General features: G+C 40.4%; 1 protein-coding gene across 2 annotated transcripts in view; it reads right to left on the reverse strand.

Annotated features, from left to right (window-relative positions):
- MTA3 (metastasis associated 1 family member 3) overlaps positions 1–15,239 on the reverse strand; it is a 137,805-nt gene extending 122,566 nt beyond the window's left edge. The window contains exons 1-3 of one of the 2 annotated variants that reach the window (XM_086460582.1): positions 15,212–15,239; positions 12,915–12,982; positions 10,973–11,066 (exon numbers count right to left, since the gene is read on the reverse strand). In XM_086460582.1, the coding sequence (XP_086316708.1) occupies positions 10,973–11,066; positions 12,915–12,982; positions 15,212–15,239 (190 nt within the window). Of the gene's footprint in view, positions 1–10,972; positions 11,067–12,914; positions 12,983–14,210; positions 14,257–15,211 lie in introns of those variants that run through there. The other variant, XM_086460583.1, reaches the window with a different exon arrangement.
- Between the last annotated feature and the right edge of the window lie 8,406 nt (positions 15,240–23,645).

Consider the following 23,645-nt stretch of genomic DNA (forward strand, 5'->3'; position numbering starts at 1 on the left):
AAAATCTCTTCAGTTTTCTGTAAGAACTCAGATTCCACATGTAATATCTACACTGGCATTCTCTTCCACTGTGTGACAAAGATAACTACCAAGCTTCAGAGATCTAAACTGCTTTTCTAACATACAATTCGCATCCTCAATAGCAGGTAAACGGCTTCTAAAAATTTGTTGGCAGAGACAAAAAGGCACAGATTGTTCAAGCACTTTCCTAGCCCTACTCAGAATGGCATATGGTTCTGCTTATAAAACACGAATTATTTATCTTCTACAGTATCTCCTTCCAGAAGGGCTGAATTTTGCTGGGTTTGTTTGTTTGTTTTTCCCAGGAAGGAAAGAAGAAGTAGGGAAAAAAAAGAAAGAAAAGGATTTGTATATCCTGTTCTTGAGTAAACTTAACCAAGACACATTAAAGCTCTATGCACAGGATTTTAAAATGAGGAGAACATTATCCAAGACAACGCCTGCTCAATGCCGGCATGGTAAGAAAGCTTTTCTGTTTATAGACCTGACAAGGCAAACAGGAAGAGGAGGAGTTCATTCACTCTAGTAGTCTAAAAGATCATTTTTTCCCCATCTTCAGCTACACTAGAGATTTATCTTCCATGGGATATTATTTCCTTGATGCATATTCGGAGATCTCAAGATTCTAATTAACAGCAACTACACATATGAACTGAGAAAAGTATAAAGAGATTATATGTATCACTTTAAGTTATTAAAGCATTTTAATTTACTAATTCTGATGCTGGTGGGGAAAAAAAAAAAAACAGCATAAGAATAAACATCACATTGTATTAACTAGTCCAATCTTTAAGACATATGCAATTTTTGTCATTTTTTTTAAATAAATGGAAATAATTTTTCTTCTACTCTCAGTACTTTATTCTGTAGACAACACATTAAAATACCATGCTTGCTATATTATCAAGTAAAATATCAAAACTCATCATTTATTCACTTCACGCATCTTGAAAATTCAGTATTCTGATCCTGGCTTTTTTCCCCTCTTATTAAGAAGAAAATTAAAACCAGAAAAAAAAGGGGAAGAGCATTATGAAAGTATATGAAGCTAGTCACCCTCTGAAGGAAAACAAATATCAAAGCTGTCCATATATCAAAGCCCTTTTTCTTGTATGGTACTTGGCAACTGAGTTCTTGGCCCCCTGAGGCCCTACTGAGAATAATAATATCAGGATTTCAATCCTGACAGCAGCATCAGTCAAAGGATCTGCCTTAAAGCAACTGTCACACAGTAAAGGGCCACAGTACCCTGTAGGACTAGGTTACAGGTCACTGACCCTGCCAACACTAACAATTTCTGCACTGGTTTAAGCCAAAACAAGGCTGCACTTTTAATACAGATAACTGAAACATGACTCTCTTCAGCATTGCATATCACTGTCACAATCCTTCACAGAAACAAGAACAGACAAATGAAAACTGAAGTCTATCACTCAGCACATCAAAAATGGGAAGACTGCTAATTTAGTTGTGCTTGTTTTTGACAGACACTTAACCTATTGGACAAGTAGAAAACGCACATGTACTTCCACACCCTCTGGACGTACGCATACACAGAGCCCTACGCATAGCCGAGCAACTACGCGATCTGCACAGAGAAGACATCTTATGCCCCGTGATAAATCTGCACGGATTCAGATGGTGGGCGACAGTCAAAATGAACTATTTAGCGCCACAAAGTCTCTTTTGGAATTCGATAATGTGGAACGCGCTTTTACCAAAAAAGTTTGCACTTTTTACCACTCAAACTTGTTTTGTCATGGGAGTGATGTATTCCACGTTAGTATAAAACATCTTTCTGCAAGGATCCTTACAGAAGTATTTGCGGAGCACATCAAAACCAGAATCAAGGCAGGTTCACACTACGAATCTTCCTTTGCTCAGATGGGGTTACGAACAGTAGCTGAGGTGAAAACCAAAGTACTGGTCAAATGGACAAATCCCAAGTAGCACAGCCATTCCAGCCACCCGCTCCAATACTCCAGGTGGTTCGGGGCACATCAAACTACATACACAGTAACTTTGAGCTGATACCCTGTTACTTGTGCAGGCTGCATTTAACAGAGTTTACAGTCAAACCACAGCAAATACTTTACAGATTAACCTTTTCTGATACTTTTACCTTTTCCTCACCCCATATACACACACACACTTCTTGGGTAGGAAGCCCTACATTCATTCTCACACAGCACTTTGCCCAAGCTAATAAGCTCCATCTCTATCATCATGTGTGAAGTTACAGGCATGCTTGAGTATTGCTGAGGACAACTACTGCAGACTTAGTTCCACTGCATGATACAGACGTTCAAGAGTTAATGCTGGTAAGCCTTTAAACTACCAGGCCTGATCCCCAATTCATACATTTAACTGCCACTGCATGATGGGAAACAAGTCTTTCTATATTAATAGTGAGTTTATATCATTCAGATTTGTAAATGATATAAACTACAGATTCAATTAGACTATCAGAAAATTCTTTGAAGATGTAAAATGCATCTCTAATCGGTGTTTTACACATAGAGATAACCTAGCGATGTTTTTGTAGTCTAAAATTTATGCCTGAGGTGCTTTGGTACAGCACGAGTGCACCAGGGAGAAAGTGGAAAGAGTCACTTAAAATTAAGAGCCAAGGAAAAAAATAAAAAGGTAGAATCATCTGAGATGATGGAAACCTAGGTGATGTGAAATACCCTATTTATGATGATAAAAAATGATGACTAATAATATCAATTTGAATGTTACTAGTATTTTGGAGGTCAAAGAAAACACTGTAGGATCATTGGCCTGCACAATTAACAAACATTGAGGCAAGAAAGTTAGCAGCTGGAGATGACAGTTACATGTTTCCCACAATCAAAACAAACCCAGAACAAGAAGCACGGTAATACTGATGCACATATTTCAACTTGACCACGGGGAAACGAATCCTAAGGAACACAGGGAAACAGAGAATGCGCAACGCTTCGGTATTTTTCTGTGAACGCTGCCTCCTTCCAGAAATTCAAATATGAAGAATTTCTTTTGTGAGTAGAGCTGAAAAAAGTGCCACCTTTTGTACCCCACTGAGTCCCTCCCTACTGAGGAAACATACTAAACAAATAATTTCAGTAATTAAGTAATAAAAATAAAAGCTGAATTTCAGATACCTATTAAACAGTTTTAAGCATAAATATGAACGGATGTTTTGCAGCTTTCCACTCTCCACAGCAAGCTCACAGAGTTAATCCAGATTTTGGTTGTAGTTTGTTTTTACATTCACAGAGACTGGCAGCAACATGTTCAAGTCTTTTAAAATATGCATTCAGAAAATAAGAATTTTGAATTTAAAAAAAAAATCTGCCCAAAATTATAAATCTATTCTTCAGAGGTCAAAAGATGAAGCTAGCAGCTACTAGCTAGTTTGCCAGTTCGTGCAAAAATTCAGATGCGGTTACACAAGATAATTGCATAAAGCAGACAGTATTTTTCTACGTGCAAAATCCTACATACTCAAATGCAGATCACATACTCAGATGAAAAAAATTTATGCAAGTTTTCCATCAGAGCTAAGAACTCCTAAAATTATGAACTTAGTTGGAAATCCATTCACTCCATTAAGAGAAGATCATTAACGTTCACAATCTAACAAGACATTCTCCACCAAAGGAAGAGTCTGAACAGCCACAGCAGTTAATAATTCCACAAGATACTTAGAGCTGACAGTAAACTTGTTAATGAGACAATACACACTACAGTTAACTACTAGTTCTAAAATGACATTCACAAAACCACGACTCTGATAGTCAGAACCAAAAAGCTCCTCATTACTGCTTCTTTATTGCTTTTACCATCGAGTGAAAAAAAAAATTCACAAGTGTGCAGTTCTTGCACAAAAATCAAATGAACAGAACACATAATTTATGAGACTACCCAAAGCGCCCTTGAAAAGGGTAATTGGGAGCCTTGAGACAAGTTTCTCCTTGGCAACAAGGATGTAATTCTGGACAAGACTTGCTCTATTTCAACAAGTTCTGAATTTTTTCCCCTTCTCCAAATAAATTACAACTGAAGGCATTCTCTTGGGTAAATGAAGAAAAACTTCATGTTCCCTTGTCTCAGGAGATCAAAAAGGTCACGTCTTCCTCACAAAAACCCCCAACCCTATTCCTCAAGCTCATTTTCAGTGGAAGTCAAACTTACACTAATATAAAAATATCTTAGCATAAAAGCTACTCTTCCACTGATTAAAGAATTTGTTATCTGTATCATCCTTAAATGGTCCTCCTAGGGTGTGTCTCACCCACATCACAGATTTCAGGATCCCCAGAAGCAACATAACATACTTGAATTTGCTAGTGCTTAGTATACATGTCTCTTGGTTGACTGTAAATAAGTATAACATGCAAAATTCCAGTCTTGAGCAGAAGAGCTATTGGAACTCAGTCTCCTAAACTTTTGTGGCTTACTATATTTGGTTTTGTCTCTGTTCACCACCCCATCTTCAAAGCAAACCCAAGAGTCTTCTGACTGCTTGCTCACAGACACGGACTTCTGAAAGACTCCTCTCTTCCTCAAAGAAAAGAGGGCAAATACATGAGGTCAAAAATAATTTTCTCCTAATTTTTGGTTACTCACCAGGAGTGGGGGTGGACAGGGGTGGACACAGATGACAGAGCCAGGGTCACTAAGCTGCAAACAAACACTAGTTTATATTTACAGGAGCCTTGAGATTAAGAAGGTAGTATCTCACTGAACCAGTTACACAAGTCTGCGCACCCGCTCCTCGGGCGTATCTAGCAGCTAATCCTTCTTCTTCCTTGTAAATGCTCCAAGAGATTCTCCTATATGTGATTCTCAACTCTGCCTTTCCACTCTTGGCTCTTTTTCTTCTTACCTAACACTCCGAAAAATGGTATCCTTCATCATACAGTAACACCAACAGATCTGTTTTCTTAACAGCAAGCAGGAAAGAGCCCTTCTCACCAAGTGCAATCAAAAAACTAGCTGTAACGTAACACAAAGCCTTCCGAAAGCCATTAAATTCCATGGAAGAGCCACTTACACACTACTGTAAGAGACTCAAATCAACTGAACTCTTGAGTTCTAAAGACTTTTTTTTTTCGCATTCACATGACCATAAATAAGATCCAAAAGGCTTTGTTTTATTCGTATCAAGACCAATGCAATACAATGATCATCTTTTCCCTCAAATGACCACCTGCTGAACAGGTACCTCTTTAAACTTCAACTCCCTTGGAAGAGTAACTAAGAACTCTTTATGGCTCTGATCTTCCTTTCCTGTAGGAGGGATGTCAATCTCTACTAGCACTACCAGTAAAGCAAATACAGTTTTAATTCATTCTCTGGAAGCTGTATGTAGGATACAACAATATAATTATTCACAGTGTTAAAAAAAAAAAAAAGGAAAAAAAGGTATGAATTATTTCAACATTTTAAATCATGAAGGTGGAGAAAACGGATCATATGCAATGGAAAAATTAACATTTGTCTCTCACATTTATTTGACCAAAGATGCTTCTAACTAAACATAGGCTGTGAAAACAACAGGTTCAAGGATCTAATGGCACCAAAAAAAAAGCCAATTTAAGGTTTCAAATACAATTTCCATCAAAAGACACTTTCTATGCTAAGACATTATGTGATTTGAATTAAGTAACAGAAAAAGTGTCTCATCTTAAAGCGATTTTTCAGAAAAGGGACTGAGCCTAAAGAAATATGATACCCTTTCTGAGTAACAGCTTTTTAGTTTGATGTACGAGAACTACTCTGATGAAAAAGAACCATGACGAAAAAGAAAACCACCAAGTTTTTGGTTATGTTATCATCTGATTGGACAAAAAAAAACACCAGTAATACTAGATTATAAATGTTTTGAATTACACTGAGTCAAGTGTGTGACTAACAGAAAAGAACACTGAACAACACAAAGCGTTTTAGGCATTTTACTCTGGAGCTCTTTACTGAACCCCCAGGGTCTCCACACACATATAATTTTTTTTCTTACAGACTGAGTATCTGAACTGCCCTATTCCTGGTTTAGTTCTATGTACACTTGAGAAAAATACTGAAAAATGAAACTTTCTAAGTTGTATTTCTTTGATTGTTCAAGAGGGCAGGAAAAACTCATGTGTATTAAGAACACCACTATGCGCAACCACGTCTTAAAAAAACCTGATGATGTATGAAAGGAACTGACATTTCAGTTTTGTGTATCTTTGGGAATGAGTAATCTGCATTACTATTAAATATATTAAACACTATTTCTGAAGTTAAGCTCATTTTCTTGCCGTCTTCCATGCTACCTGCTAGCCTGCTGCTCTACTGAAATAAAATGCTTCCCAAAAACCAGATGGAATATTAACAGTGTCATTCCCCTGGATGCATCTAGAGTGCTTGGCAATTATTATGATGCTAACATAGATTGACAATACATAAAATAATTGTGGTGGGTTTTTTCCCTTCACAAATACAAAGCACCTTTACATAAACGTAAGAGAGCTCAAAAGCAGTTAAAACTGATGTGAAAGATCAAACCACTTCCAGAACTGTTGGAACATTTTTGATATTAATATACAAGATAAACTCCTAGTTTTTATTTGGAAGGCACTTTGAGATCTCTTAACAGGAGCTATAAAAATGTATTGGTATATTAAATTTTTTTCACCAACCTTAATAAGAACTTCTAATAAGGGCATTACTTTATAGATAAAGAAACTAAAGTACAACAAGAATACTGGATTTGTTTCTGATCAGTGTCATACCAAGATCACAACTGAGTACAGACTCCATCTGTTCAACAGGAATCACTAGATGACTAGGCAGGACTCTTCCTTTCTTGCTGGAAATCTATTGTGTACAAAAATTCTGTAGCAGAAACACCATTTTGCAAAACAATGCGACATGAAACATGACTGTTCAAGAGCTGAAGGCTAAGAAAAGTCCTAAAAAAAGTGCAACTATGAGAAGTAAAGCCAGTAAGTGATCCCTACAAAGAGCCATTGAGATTGAAAAAAGAAGATTTTGACTACAGCTTCTGTAATCTAGAAAAACCTGTTCTGCCTTTGATCTCTCAGTCACTGAAATCCATATGCCTCAGATTTTTAAACTGACTCCCATCTCATTCACAAGAGCATCAATTTTGTTAATGAGAAAAAACACGTAGCGCATGGGCTTTATCACAGGCTCAGAAAAATTCTGGGCCTTTAGTCAGGAGCTCAGCACACCTAAGTCAAAGCAAGCTGTCTTAAATCAAAAGACAAAGGCCTCTGACAACAGGAATTTTTTTTTTTTTTTTTTTAATATCCTCCTCAGGTGGTTGACTAGGCAAAAGCTCTTTGAGGAGTTGCAATGAGAGAATGACTTCAGACATAGTATTACATGATAGCACATAACCAGATAAAGAATTTAAAATCTAAAGAACTGCAAAAAATGGCATCATGCACTCAGGCCACCCTACTCAGCTTCAAGAAAGTAATAGTGCATAAATCTATTACAAAAGAAAGAAATTCAGAAGTTGAGCCCTTCACTGTAACCCAAACCCAGTGCTGGTACAGAGCTAGTATGATCTCCCTCCTTCCCAGCTATTAAAACCTTTGCCTAAAATATTTACACCAACTCCACTTCAGATAAAGAATCATCTAAATTTTATATATCCTGCTACAGCTGGCCATTTCTCATTCAATCACACCATTTCATTATAAAAGATCCCTAGGCCAACTCTTTACGTTTGCTTCACCCGTTTTCACAAGCAGATTGGTTTTGTTCCACCTCTCCAAGTTCCTTTGCCTACATACTTCACCCGTCTGCTGCAACAGCTCTTGTACTGCCTGCTGTCTTCTATTCATCTCTTTTCCTTCTTTTCCCCATAAACTAAGCCTTACTCTGCTGCATGAAGCAAGAACGACCCCCTCGCAGTGACTCGGTGGTAACGGCTACAACCTAAGAGCTGGCAGGTGTTAACACTGCAGCAGAACTCACCTACTCAGTTCAGGAGGCTGCACAGGATCAAGAAGCTGATCTTGGCCAGCATTTTGTTTTGACTTTCAAGTTGGCTTTATCATAAACTCTATTTTATAGTAACAGAAATTAAAGAGGGGAAAACGTAATGTCTTCAAGGGCCCATAATATATTCCAAACCCCTGGATTTCAGTGGCTTCAGTCTGCTTATAGAACTATTCCCAGATCTAGACTGTCATCATACGTGACGCTGGTAGACAAATAAAAATGCTCGTTAATTAACTTCCACCAGAAACACCAGAGAAAAAAAACAGAGGAAATCCAATTTCCTCACAGATTAGTGTCAGATGCTTTGAAATCAAGGGAACTCCTCTGTACCTGAGTATTTTAGAATGGCCTAAGGAAAAATTGTTCCCACCCCCTAATTTCTTTTTATATCCCAAAATTTTTTTGAAGACAAAAAAAACAAACAACCCACCCCCCAGAAAAACAGTATATTGACTCTTTACCAGCGACAGTGTCACAGATCTACTTCATTCCATTTTTCCCAAACATTCCTTAGAATTGTTTTGAAACTTTTTCAAGTTACTGAAAATTTTTTCTTAGAGTTCCAAAATATTTTCTTAAAAAGCTATTTTCTTCTCTTGTTAAATGGGACCATACCTACATCACAAAATGCAGCCTTCAGAAATTGAAGTGTTACCCAGAAAATCCCAAACCCCACCTGCCAAAATCTGTAAAAGCGCGTTACTTGGGACAGTCTTCTCTATTACCAAGAAAAAAAATAAAATTACTAGCAATATAAAATGTTATTAGAAAAGATCAAAACTTCTCTAGACACATACACTGGAGTAACCAGTAACTGAACTACCATTTCCATTCCATAAGGAACTTGTATCTTTTAGCATTTATTTTATAACAAACCAGGTAAAAGTGTTGAAGCACCAACATGTTTAGCGATATAAAACATTCCAAAACATTCAATTCATAAATATACAAATATTTTGTTTACATACATCATCTTTTTAAACAGAACACTATGGTGTTCCAGAATCAAAACACTTAAATTGATTTGACATTTAACTACATCTGCTGTATGAGCTGTAGGAAGATTCAGGCAGCAATCCTTCACTACGTGCTGTCCCCTGTAACTGTTAACACAGATCTCGTAAGATAACTTAGCTCTACAAATTCCACAGATCAGTCAGAAAGAAAACATTATGTACAGAGAAAACATCCACAGAGAAATCCAATCCATAAGAACACTGGGTTAGAAGACTTACAACCTGTGAGAAAGAGGCCTCCTAAAGATGCTTGTTGAATAAGCTAGAAATTACATTTCTGTTTTCTCTCTAGAAAACACCAAGAGAATCTCAATAGAGAAAACATGATGGAAGATTCCACGGTACTTCTACTGACACCAACAAACCCCTAGTATGCTATAATGGAAGGGCAACCGACTGTCAGCAAGTCCTTTATATTAAAGTGCTGACAAAATGGCAATCTAAAACTCACAAAGAAAATAGAAAAATCTTATTCACTTTTCCAGATCAAACGATGCCCACAGAATCAGCACACCCTTTTCTAGAAAATAAGCCAACCAAAAAAATCCACAAGATTCATGTTTTAAAAAAATCAAGTGAAATAAAAATATGTATTTCCAGTAAAATTGTTATTGTTTTCATCCTTCCCTGCCCCCAATAAAAAAGAAAAAAAAAATACAAAAAGTGTGCTGGAAAGCTTTGTGAAGCTCACTGGAAGTTCTATGTTTCTATGTATTTCATAAGGAAGAACTCAAAAGACTCTAATGATTGTGGGGGCAGACTACCATAAAATAGGTCACCAATAATTATAAAGTGTATCCAGCTATATCAGAGATGTATCTTCTTTCTTCAAAAACCAAGCTAGTACTTCACACTACATACTCAAATCACTTCCTCTTCTCTAGGGCCAACGAAAGAATAAAGCAAAGCCCAAAAGCTAGCTGTTTCCCTTCACTAACGGTACTTGTATGAATAAAATTATCAGAATTTCACACTAAACAAATTGTAAGGTATTTTCTTAAGCGTCTAATTACTCCATCACATATTTGCGTGCAAAATATGGCATTAGGTACTTAAAAGAGATTCATCCCGATAAATTAGAGAACAGAGATTTATAATCCCTAGGTCACTTACTCACAAATTAATTTTGAAAACTCAAGTTTTTATAATCATTTATAATCAAGCATTTATAATGAAAATATAATTTAAAGTATACGGCAACAAATTTACCAGATGTTGACATATTTAACATTTCAGTTATTTACAAACAGGAGTGCAATATTTTGCAAATAATAATTTTCTCAAACATCTCAGGTTTTTAGGTTCTGGTTTTGTGTTGAGAAATATATTTTTAATTATAAAGTTATGGGAAAATATCATGTTGTAGACCAAATGGCAGCTGCCAAAAAAAAGTTAAGATCATTATGAAAATGGGACTTTTTTCCCTATCACTACTTGTTGCTTTTCTGAAAAACCAACAAGATGATGCTTACTACTATTTTCCCAATTACTGTCTCTACTTAGCATAAATGAACGTAACAGCTATTTGACATTCTCCAGTGACTGCCAGTCTCCAATAATACATTTCATTCTTTGCAGTAATACGCTTTTATGTCTAACTCACAAAAGTCAAATCAAATCCTCATGAACACTTTTAAGCTTAAAGCAACTTACACCCAAGATTTACTTACAGAGACCTATATCTTCCAGATAAAAAAATATATTCTTTTTTTTCAAATGGAGACTTCCGATCACTTTAATACAGCTTAACTTAAGATCCGGAAGCAACCACTAGGAGCAGGGCCAGGATCAGATAACGCTAAGCATCTAACTGGATATTAATTAATGTCTAATATATATATTCCACATGCCAAAGAAATGCAATTTTAAGTAGCTGCAGAAGCTGAACATGCTGTGATAGAAAGAAAAAATCCCCTATACAATCTACTTACTAGCGTGCTTATCTGCAAGCATTATAAGGCTGTTGGAAATATCTCTTCGTCTGTAAAAACACACCACTTTTGCTTCCACATTTCCATTGGCAGTCTACAAAAGAAAGATAAATCAAGTCAGAATGCATCCTTCCTCAGCTGAGGATTTAACACAAATTAAATGCCCTCTGCTTGCAATTCCCCCTCGTATTAGTAGGTCTCACATGATCAGTCAGGCTGAAATCAACAGAATTAATCAAATTTCCTGACACAGGCCAATATAAATTTCAGATCAGACAACAGTAGTGATTATAATTACTTAGTCATAAGAATTTATATATTATTCAGCTGTATAGAGATGTAATGCCAGTATCATGTTAACATAAGAATCCTTAAGAAGTATTAGAAGCTTGTGAACATCTCTTTGAAACCCAGCTTTAGACAGAAATGTGCATTTCAAAGTACTGTGGCTTTTTTTTTTTCAGAATCATACTTAGTATTATATGGTTTATTTCAAAATTCACTGCAGCTCGTAAGACAAAAGTTTAGTTCACAATTGTTTTCATGGCCCCTTACAGGGACCATGCTCTTTAGCCTGATAATGTAAAGAATCTACTAATATTTGAAGAGCTGTACCTTCTTTTTTGTTATGAGAAATATAAAATTAGTTCGTTACCTTGAGCTACTTATTTAAAACTCAAGATATGGCACTGAAAAGTATCATGTTTTAATTAAGTTTCTTACAAAATAAAAAGAAAGCATCTTCTCTCTAGCAAAATCATAACTAATTCATTTAATTACCTATTTGCATAACATCTCCATGTTTGTTCAATGCCTTTAACACACAGAGGCACATAAATCACAGTTAAGATACCTGGACTATATCCTCAAAACTCTCAAACACAACAAAATCAATACATGACTCTCTGTTCTACCATCCAAGATTAAATTATAGCAATGCAGTTTAAAGACAATAAACATTACATTCAGAACATGATTGGAATCACTTCAATCACTGTAAATAAAAAATATTGTTATCCAATAAAAGTCCAAAACGATTTGCCAAGCACAAGTTCAGTGGACGTTGTGTCAGACAGCACTAACAGGTAATGTGGCTGATGTCTGCTGTGAAGTAGCATTATGTTCCATCGGGAAGAACTGGTTTGCAGGTCCCAAATTTTTTGATTTACTTTCGAAGCACAGAAAAAAAACCAACTTTATCACTACCCATATCACAATAGGCATTTTGATCATTAACTTTCGACATAATGTATCAGTAAGTTTTAGTACTGCTTGATGGAATAGTAAAAAAAAAACCCCAACAATCCCACACCAGTCTTAGTAGTGCAAGAACGAAGAAAAATAATCATGCTTGTCCCCAAAAATGCTCTGAAAAGCCTCCATTCTTTACAAAAATACACTCAGGATAAAGACAGAGAATACGGTCTTTACTTCTGTTCAAAAGCCTGTCCCTCATTCACAGCTGCCAATAAGCAGAGCAGTAAACAGCCGCAGAAGTCACATACTCTGTTATGTGATCACTGCAAAGTCTCCCTGATACCTACTAGCTGTACACATACATCCAGGAGCAGACACATTACATGATCACTATCATTCCAGATGGATTCACAGTGTCATCACCATACAGAGAACTAAATGCATTCATATCCTCAAGCTTTCATACGATTCATTGGGAAATTTTTACAGCAGAGCACTCTTGTTCACCAGGAGTAACCAACTGCGTGTTTCCTTAGATAACTGGGCAGAATTACAGGATATCTCACACCACGATATCATTAACTGAAATATACACGAAATACACAGAAAATCTCAAGAAAGTAAAAAACCAAAACAAACTAGAAAAATTCTACCACAATAAAAACCTTATGGGATGGAAATCATTCGCAGGTTTTGAAAAGTGCACTGACTGTTGTCACAGCAAGAATCTTAGATACTTGTGTACCTTGTTAAGTTCTTCAATTCTCCTAATGAGATATGGATTGCTGGAAGAATGCTCAAAATAAACGTAATCTGCAAAGAAAAAAGGAAAGATACTGAAACACCAAAAAAAAAAACCCCAAACGTAAAAGCATATCTTTATTAGCGCAAAAAATTTCTTCTAAATCTAGAAGCTCTTAAAACCTGAGATTCCTTAGTAAATGTTGAGACAGTGAAGTATTTGTATACTGAGTTTTAACATAATTTGTTCTGGTTATAACTGCACTAGACATGCTTCAACAATCATGCTGAAATCAGGTTAAATTCCTGGTGTTGGAGCTTATATTGTAATTCAGTAATCCACACACTTCACAAATCTTGATCCAAAAGCGGCGGTTTCTCACAATCGATTAGGGAAGAATTATTAATTGAGCGCTTTACTGAGTTTCTATGTTATGTAGATAAATATTTATGTAAGATATGCTATGTCACATTTATTATCAGGTGCTGTGGTAGTACAATCGTCCAAATGAGTAATGTGCATTTCATGACACTCCCTTTTGTTGTCATCTCTGTTCAGTAACATACAAACTATATTAAGCAGTAACAGTCATTGGGTTAGCGAGGTTCTTCCAGGACAAATCTCTTACAGCACCATTAATGTAAAAATATTTTCATAGAGTATATGGAAGTTTACTCACGTCCTGAAAAGCTGCTCCCATGTAACACAGAAAGAATTCACATGCAGTGCATTTCCTTGCAACACTTTTCTCAAAACTTGTTTTCATCAAAAGCACCCATCAAATGCTAACTACACTTTGCATTTGGTACTTGACTTCTGCATCGTGCAGCCTGCAAACTTTATTTTAAAAACTGAGGGGGACGGGACACACTGTAACGACGTATGAAACTTCTGCAATGCTTTGACGCTATGTTACAGTGAAACAGAGCCTCAGGTAGCCCATTTAGCTCTAAAAAAGGAACATGATCTCTGGACATTGTTCACAATTACTTACTAAGATTATAACGCAAAAATCGAGAACTGACGACCTAAGCAACAAACCCTACCCAGATTTCAACAGCACTGCTCAGAGGATTACTTTCATGAGTAAAGGCTGATGGGATTACAATCTAAACGCCTTAACGAAGGGCTATGCAGATGGACGAACTGTGGATCTATCAGCCTATCTCAGAACAGAGGCAAAGAAAGATTCAAACTAACGACTATCACCCCTCATTTCCTTGCATCTTCCCTCTCACCTCAGGCAGTGAAGGAGAGCAGGAGGAAACAAGCCATTTTTGAGCACCAAATACCGAAAACCTCACTTGAGCGGTGCACCTGAGCCCCAGCGCTAGGAACACTGCCACGACCGCTCCACAAGGGACGGCGGCGGAAAGTTATCAGCGCCCATTTCCACAGGCTGGGGGTGGTGGGAAGAGGAACGTTTGCCGTGTTTTTTGCCGCCTAAGTACCCCCCCCTTTCGCCCTACCGGCGCACTCCCCCCGAGGGGTCACGCTGGTAAGCAGGAAAGCTGACAGAAATCTCCCGGTTACACAGCCAGATTTATCGCTTATCCCCGGGGCGATGGAGGAAGGCGCGCGGAAACTCCGCTGTTAAAGGGAGGGAGCGAGGGCAGGGGAATGGCACGGAGGGAAGGGCCGCCGGGCGCCCCCCGGGACGGGCGCCGGCTGCCCGCGCCACGCCGCCCGGGCCCGCCAGGCCGCAGCGGCGGTGGGGCTGGGCCGAGGCAGCCCCCCCGGCCCAGGGGCACACGGCCCCGGTAGGCCGCCCCTCGCTCGCCTCGCAGGCGGGCCAGCCTGCTGCGGTGCGCTGGTTCGGCTTGGCCGGGGGCCCGCCGGGCGGCCGCTTCACCGCTTGCCGGTAAAGGAGGTGAGGCGCGAAGGGAGGCCATGCCCGGCCCGCTCTGCGGCGAGGGGGCAGGTAGCCGGCGGCACCGCTCCCCCCTTCCCCGCGGAGGGCGGCGCTGCCCTTCTCCTCCTCGGCGGTGGGGGCCGGCCTCCCACCCGGCGCACAGGGCCGGCGGGGGAGGAACCTGCGTCCTCCCCCTCCGCCCCGCGAAGGGCCCGGTAGCCCTTTTACCGGGACCGGCTGCCGCCTCCCACCGCCCGCCCGGGCCTGGCCGCCCCGCTGGGGCCATGGCGCTGCCCGCGGCAGGCGAAGGGGGCCGGTGCGCCTCTCTTCGCCCCGGCGCGGCGCGCACAACCCGCGGCTCGGCGGCGCCCCCCCGGCCAGGCCCCGTCCCCGCTACCGGGCGCAGGGCCCCTCGGCGCCGGGCGGGCGCTACCGCGTCCCCACATACCTCCCACTCGGTACATGTTGGCCGCCATGTCTGCGCTCTCCGCCCTCCTCCTCCCGCCGCCTCTGCCGGGCCGGGCTGGGCGAGGAGGGAGCGGCTCCCGCGGCCCCCCCGCCCCGCGCTCGCCCCCACCCTGCGCCACCCCTCCCCGCCCGGGCACAGGACACAGCGCCGCGCCTCACGGGGCCGCCGCCGCTTCGGCCGTTTCCGGAGCCGCGCGGCGGGGAAAGGGTTAAACAACCGCCCCCACCGCTTCCCTCCCTTCCCCCGCGCACCGGCCCCGGGGCGGGTCGGAGGCAGGGGACGGCGCCGCGAGGCGGCGGCCCGGCCGCAGGTGGGGCGGCCTCGAGCGGGGGCCGGGGCCGGGCGTTCCTGGGGGAGGGGTGCGGGTGCGCGGCTCGCCCGGCCCGGCTCGGGTCCCCTCGCCTTACCTCAGAGCGAGGGCTGCCCGCCGTGCCCCAAAGCCCGCCACGTTTTGCGGGCTCCCGCCGCTTTGTCCCGAAACTCGGGAGCCCCGCGCTGCCTGCAAGAAGCGAGTGACACTTCCTTCCATCTCCGGCCGCTTCGGGGTTTGGGGTTGTTTTTGGTTTGGTTTTTTTTTTTTTTTTATAGTTGTCTTTCCCCCGGCGCCGCGTTGTCCCCTGCAGCCGAGGGATCTCTCCCCCTGAGAAACTCCCAGTTACAACCCAGAGAAAGTTTCTCGCAGCTGGGTGCGCGCAGCACCTGTTGGAGATCGATGTGGCGGCTCCTTTGTTCGCCTTGGGAGCGCGGTGGAGCCGGGGAGAGCGGGCGGCCCCGGCGACGCCAGCCCGCCTCCGGCACGGCGGCCCCCCGAGCTCCCGCCGCTGGGAGAAGCCGGCTTGCCCGCGGCAGCCGGCAGAAAGCACCTACGAGAGGATAAAGATAAATCTAGCAGCTCGTCTCCGAGTCCGGAAGCGTTGAAGAAGATGCTTACAAATCATCTGGTGAAAGGGATGCTTCAAAAACATCAATATTGATGTAACACGAAGCCATTTCCCCGTGTTTATACAAAAGTTCACACCATCACAGGCAATCCATACACTCCACGAACAAATCGATCCTTCAGTAGAATGCTTCCTTGGGAGAGAAATGCTTTCTTATCGTTTTCTTGCAAGGAAGGTGATGATTTGCTATTTGTTTCATGTCCTGGCTTTTTGTGCGTGTAGCTTGAGCATTGCCAAGCTAACATTTCACTTCGTCCTGAGCTGCAGGGAAAGGTGTCGATCAGAAGGAGGATGAGATTCCCTGGACTTTCAAATGATCGTAAGCTCCATTCCCTTTCCCCCTTTAAGTGAATCCGGGACTGTTAGGTTAAAGTTTCTTCTACTTTTAGGGCACTTCTAATTTCCTGGGTGACTGCTTTGTGTCAAACAGGCAACTGAGTACCAAATTCCTGGAATATGTGAGGCAGGCATACGATACAGTGATTTAGTCTTCTTTTAATAAAAAGCAAGACATTTGTGCACTGAGAGGAAAAGTTGGAGATCTTCCTCTATTTTGTCTCCCGATAAGAACATCTGCAGGATTTGAAAAGAAAGTCTGCAGAAAGTCCTTAGGAAGTAGCACCTCTATCCAGCTGGTTATTTCTAGAGGCACAATAACACTACCCTAGCAGAGACCTAAATACAAATAGAAGTTAAACAGGGTGTTATTTTTACTCTTGTTTTTTACTGCTGAAGGAAACAGCTTAATCTTTCAAGGCAAGAGAGCAGTTAATTCAAATAGTTGGCCTGTCACAGTCCTTATCAATTAAACAAAATGCCTCCAAGCTCTTTTCCTCAGCTTAAGTCTGCACTTTGACATTAGAGGTATTTCCCACACTTCGAAGCTTCTAATGTACCCTCAGCCAGCAAGGAGTGGATTTGATAGAAACAGACTGTCGCTTCCATCACCTGAAGGCATGGCCTATGGAAAAGGAAGGGAGCTCCCGAACATACAGGATTCGCCACTCAAAAACATGAGAGAGTAGCCCAGGAAAGCCCAAGGTCCCAGCCTGCCCCTCCAGGCTGTCGGCCTGAAAATAGTAAGAAAAAAAACCTTCCTTTATAGCTGCCCGACTAAGGCATGCATCACAGACCAGATAAATAATGACATTTCTATACCTTAGTACTAAATTCCTGGGCCTTATTATTCACATTAACAGAGTTTGTGTAGCCACAGACAGCACAAACTTATCCTGTATGATGTCATGCTGCTGCATTTGTGTAGATTAAAGTCACTGCTGGAAGCTGAGGGAGGTAGTGGGCACAGCTAGCTGTGGTTGGGTACCGAGCTTCAGGTCTGGCAGTACATTTTACTTTGGTGTTATGTATACAAAAGCCTGGATGCAGTTTATTTTATGTGCTATCTCAGTGCATGGAATTGGAAAAATCAAAGCTATGTAAACATCTTCATTTTTCTAGATTAAATATAATGGAAAACTCATGTTTCAACCACAACATTGTTGAGAAAAAAAAAAATCAAATAAGAGCTTTGTCTTAACCTGGTCAATGAACTGTATTCAGCTACAGACTGGTATTACTTGTGGTGTTCAAAAGAAACCATGTTTCTGCAGCAACTTAAAGCTGTAAAATAGGTTATTCCTGTTAGAGACACAGATTACCGGAGAGCTTCATTTCACAACTTTTTTGTTTGGATTTTGTTTTGTTTTGTTTTTTTTTGCCAGGCAGCCCATCATTCCTCCTCATATTCCTCCAAAAATTAGCCAAGAAGAAAGGAATAGAGTGTAAAGGATCATTTTAAAACATAGACCAGTTCCCCGGTCCAGGCTCATCAGCTGCTCCCCCGGTGAGCTAGAGCAGCAGTACTGAAGGAGATGGAGCGGGGGCGCTGAGAGCAGGGCTGCCCGAGGAGCTTTCATGGTATCACCAATACAGCGCCTACTGACTTGTCCAGGCTGCACACGCTTTGTTGGCTTTTCCACTTTAGCATCCTCACATGCATCTAAATTAAATACCCATTAAGCTGACTGGAGCTATACAATTTTCTTAACTGTATTTTTTAAAAAATGCAATGATTAAATAATTGTTTTTCATTAGGGATAATACAAAAAGTTTCACTTTTTGTTCATAGGCAATTTAAGGCTTCATTCTCATGTCTGGAATTGGTTGGACAAAGGGAGTGGGAATCTGCTATCAGAGAATTTTATTCTTGAATTTTCATTTTTAATTCCCTATAGCTTTTCAGAGACCAAAAGTTGTGTTCAGCCAGTGGTAGAACTCTGTCTGTTTACATTAATTCAGAGGCTTTTAGGACAAATCCTCAAGGATTCTTGCATCAGACACAAAGACTCCTCACCACTGATGCTCTTTTCCCACTATTGCAGAGCCAAGATGAAAGTTTCAAAAAGCTCTGACAAACTTATCACCCCAGAAAGTGGCAGAAGAAGGGAACTTCCCTTGCAGCTGTAATGCAATGTCCTGTTTTGTGTCCAGAGAAATTCATTTCAGAGGTTCCAGTCCAGCATATTCTCTAGCTAATAAAAGTCTGAATCTAACAAAAAAAAAAAACCAACCAAACAAACAAAAAAACCCCACCACTAAAAGCCCCCAAACCGAAACCCGCACAAACTTGCTCACAAAAGACACCAGTACTGAAGACAAATCTTCCTAAATTACTTGCTTAAGGATTAAACTGACAGTTCAGAGGTCTACAGTAAAATATATTGATAGAGGTGTGTTTAAGTATGAAATACTTCAGGATCTTATAGGTAGAAACATCTTATTGAACTCCACAAAAGCATTGGAGAAGAGAGTTGCTTGAACCTTAATAAAAGATGCTCAGCTCCTTGTAGAGCTTTCAGAGAGACTCACCCTTATGCTGATGCACAGAAAGGAAAAGGCATTTCGACTTTGCCATCCTTGGGCCATACTTACAGGACCTGCCTAACTCAAAGTGGCTGAGCCGAGAGTTTCTTTTCAGCATGGGTAATGTGGAAGCACAGGAAACATTCAGCAGTTCGGGTTTATGAGTCCACGCCAAGGGAACGTGGCTCCCTTGCTAGTAAAACTTTGCTGCAACAAATAAACAGGCTGCATTCACGTAACCCATGCAAAGAGTTAAAAAAAAAAAACCAGAAAGGACTTTACAAATGATCATTTTTTATCAGCCTAAACACCTACTTACACTGAGAGTAGTTCGCTACCACGGAGGACTTCGGTAGCTCATGGACTTGTCCTGTGGCTCAAAAATAATACGTAGTCTGTACAAAGTCACTTTCATCTAGTGTGAACAAACATGCCAGCTAATACAGCTGCACGTGGATCAGACTGGCTTACTGGCAGCTAAAAGTACAGGCACTGTTTTGGGGTTTTTTACTAATGCAAACACACACCATAGCTTGCAAAACCTCATTGATGAATTTGTAGCAGAAACAGAATTCATATTGCTGTCACTTAGTCATCAAAGAAAAATATTTTTTTTCCATGTCAATACTCATGGTTACATTTCTTAAAACCTTAGATAACTTCCATTTTGTAACAGACACTATATAGGCTTTTTTATTTAACTTACAAGAATATGAAATTCAGTATTTCATTATTGGGAGCAACAGAAAATTTTAGCTGCCTCCACTGAAACAGAAGTTAAGTGGAATCTGTAATAGATGCTTCCATATCAACTTTCTAAATCAGAAAAAAAATCCCAACCCTCTCACAAGATAAAATCGTCTTCTCTTGTCATCAGAAATAACATCGGCTTTTTTATTGACTCTGTGAGTCAGATCTCTCAAGAGACTCTTAGCTAAATATGTCACTATTCTTATTAAATATGATTTAAACAATAGCTTAAAGTTAATTGCTGAATTATCAGTAGTCTGCAGATTTAGATGTTCAATACAAATCTTAAAGTTGTAAGAATACCACTAAATCAGTGTGCGGAGACAAATGGTGCTCATGGCTGGCAATAAGTTATTATCTGAGTGGGTAGTGAAAAAGAGCTATTTGGTAATTTTTTTTCAGTATGTATCATCCTATAGGTTACCATATGGCACTGCTTTGACACCATACATTATTTCTTTTCCCATAAATACAATTGAATTAAGGACTTTTTTGGTACAGAAAAAGTTGGATCAGGACCTGTATGTGCCTGTCCTCTTGTTCTGACTGAATTTGCTTCAACGAAAGCCATTCTATTGCAATGGAAATAATACTATAGGTCTGATGAAGGAGGGAGGGATGGTAAAGTAGGGTTTATTGTTAATCTACTACTAAAGACTAGATATGCAAGACATGCTTTTCTTCCACTCCACAGGCATAAAGCTTACAGGTTTTGATAATAGTCTCAGTAATAGAGTAAAGATCTTATGTTCTAGTCATACAAAAAAAAAAAAAAAAAAAAACAAAATTTGCTTATCTAGAGCTTTTGTTACCGCTACCAATTTATTTTGCAGTTCACATCCCAATGGAGAAAAAACCTACAGCTGTAGGATTCGGTTTGGTACCCCATTCTGTTACCACTTTTAGGAAGACTTAGGTTCACATTCTATTTCTGTTAAAATCAACATGTGTTTTGTGGTTGACTCCAGTGGGGCTAAGGTGAGACCATTATATACCTTTGTTATCTTTGACATAAGCAAGGTTGGGAATCATAGCAGTTGGAAGCACGCTGGAGTGTTGTGTACATCTGCAGCGCTCCTAAATGAAGCCACCGTGGGCTTGAACACCATAATACTAGATAGACATTAAACACACCACACTGGGTTTACGCTTTATCTCTCCTTTTCTCTCAACTGATCTATTTTTCGTGCTAAACACCTGCTAAAAAGCTGTCAAAGGTGCTTAATGACACATATTTAAGTAGAGTACAGTACATTCATCTGAGCAGAATTAATTTAAGTCAAGGACTCAGCATCTGTTCAGTTTTTCTGGGGATTGAATGATTATGGGCAAGCAACACTGAAGCACAACTTATTGATCAAATGTACCCTCCGTGCCTAACATGTCTCTAAACACTGCCTTGTATTTCCATTACAGGCATGTTTGACCTGGAATTCTCAGGTACTCTTTTTACCTTTAGTTTTGAAAATCAGAACAATTTCTTTATGCAGGTAGGAAGTCTCCAGGTCAGTGCAGTGAGAAAGATGATGGCTCATTATTCCGTTGGTAGGAGGAACTTCACTTCTGAAATGGCTGGGTGAATTTCAGGGACACATTTATCAGTGGTATAATACACACACCTTCCTCTTAAATCAGGGAAATCGTGCCTGCTTACACACAGTGAATTTAACTTTGTGTTCAAGTGACCTTTATTGGTAACAACAGGCAGTAGCACAGAGGAGGTCAGTCTGCCCACCTGATTAACAGGCTTCTGACTAGATGTCTTGCTTCCAAAATCAGTCTAGATACCAGCAGGGAAGAACAGCAGCATTCCGCAGAACAATAGTAATACTGTTATTTTGGAAAGTATTGGCAGTCACTTTTGAAGCAAGTCTTTTACCTAGAGACAATCACATACCTGGCTGAAGCCAGTGACGAGCATGAAGTATTTTCTCAGGATGAGCAGAAAGAACAAGTAACGTACCTTTAGGTAGCCAGATTACTGCAGGTAGTTAGAGTTACCACACCAGGCAAGGCATATCATAAGAATGAGAGGCTCCCTAGTTGCAAAGCTGGCATGGTTTTTTGTTGCTGTTTGGATTCTTTTTTGTTTGTTTGTTTTAAATCAGCTATGTGTTATGCCTGGTAAGAAGAAATAAACAGTTTGAAATCCCTCTTCCCCATAGCAGAAAAAGGATTGATGAAGAACACTTGTGCACTCAGAATACCCTGAGTATTTCCCCTGCATGCAAAGGAACAGGATATTTTACATATTTCCTAAACAAGACTACAGCAAGAAGCCTGACTTTGGATGTCATATGAACTAATACATCCTGCAAGTTCTTTAATAACGGGTGTTGGAGACAAAATAGACACAACAGGCAAAGTTGTGCCAAATTTGGCTGTTTGTACCAAATAGGCACCAAAAAAAAAAAAAAAGAACTTATTACCTGCCTTTGAAACATCCATATTCAGTAACAATCTCCCTTCTATTGTAATTAAACCTCTCTTCTTTGTAGGGACGGCAGATGCCAATTCTACTGTCTGACAGGTCTGTCATGTCCATGCTCAGTCTGTCAAGTTTTAATGTTCTCCCTGGCAAATTGAAGATTTTTGGCTCTACAGTCTTCAGGGCCATTTACCAGATGAGCCTCTCACTATTCTTTAACCTCTGCAACTAGACCCTTTTGCAGCTTGAGTCTTGGTTACTGCTAGGGGTGGAAATCTGTAAAACCTGGACACCTGAATTAACAGTCTGCAAGTACCTGAGTTTTAATATTCTCGAATACCAAGGAATATTTTATGCGCTTGCTAACAAGTTGTTCTAATAATTTATGTTTCAATATAAACAAAAAAGGAGGGTGCATCAGCCCTCTTTCTCCTTATGAAGCCCCACTGAGAGGCAAGAGTACAGCATACAGCTGAGTCTAACAAACACACAGAGTCAAAATTGAATGTTTCCATTCCCCTGTCTTCCTCAAAGCTACCCAAGCAACAACTCTGAACTGGGGAATTGGCAAAGAGGAGAACTGCTAGGGGAAAACACAAATTATTGCTCTCCAGGAAGAATATGACCAAAGAAGTGTTTTTTACAGTATGCTCATTGAAATAATCTAGATTCCTTGATCCAATGTTTCTACCATACAACTCTGAAAAATTTCAGGGTCCATCCTGCAAGTTCTGCTTTGGGGGCAGAACTCAAAAACTCCTAAAAAAAAAAAAGAGACAGGTGATAGAAAGAAGGAAGGAGTCTTGGGCTCACAGGCATATAGTGTCCTGCTTTTCCTATTCTTCTCAACACAAGAATAAGCTATGCTGGAATAACCCCCTTTTATACTGTTACAGCTGCTTTCCCTTTAGGGATCTCTAAAAATTTTTAAACTCATGCATATCAACAGCACTTCGGGAGGGGGAAAAAAAAACAAAAACAAACCCCACACCCGCAGGAAAAAAAACAAAACAAAACAAAACAAACCACAAAAAAATATAAAAAATAAGGCAGCAAGGCAGCAAGTTATCCAGGACTATTTTCACTGAAGCCAATTCCTGAATTTCACTAGAAATAACAACCAGCAGCCAGGTCAAAGTACAAACATCTGTGTATGGGAAATGCCCAGAAGACATCAGAGAGAAAATAAACACAGCTCATGCTGCTAAATCACATATACTCTGAGACAGAAGAGGTCTGCTCATGCATGTTTCTCAGATCTGCTTCCAGAAATTCTGGTCTTCTTCCCAAAAGAAGACTCATTACTTTTGAGGACTGGCTGGGTCTATGAATAAGCAGTGGTCAACGTCCAAACCCATCACTGAAGGGCTCAGTTCTAACAGGTGCCAAATGCCATCTGCTTTCATGAACATCAGCCACATAATGTACCATA

This window comes from Leptosomus discolor, chromosome 2 (assembly GCF_034619465.1).
Source record: "Leptosomus discolor isolate bLepDis1 chromosome 2, bLepDis1.hap2, whole genome shotgun sequence".
In the NCBI taxonomy this organism is placed as follows: Eukaryota; Metazoa; Chordata; class Aves; order Leptosomiformes; family Leptosomidae; genus Leptosomus; species Leptosomus discolor.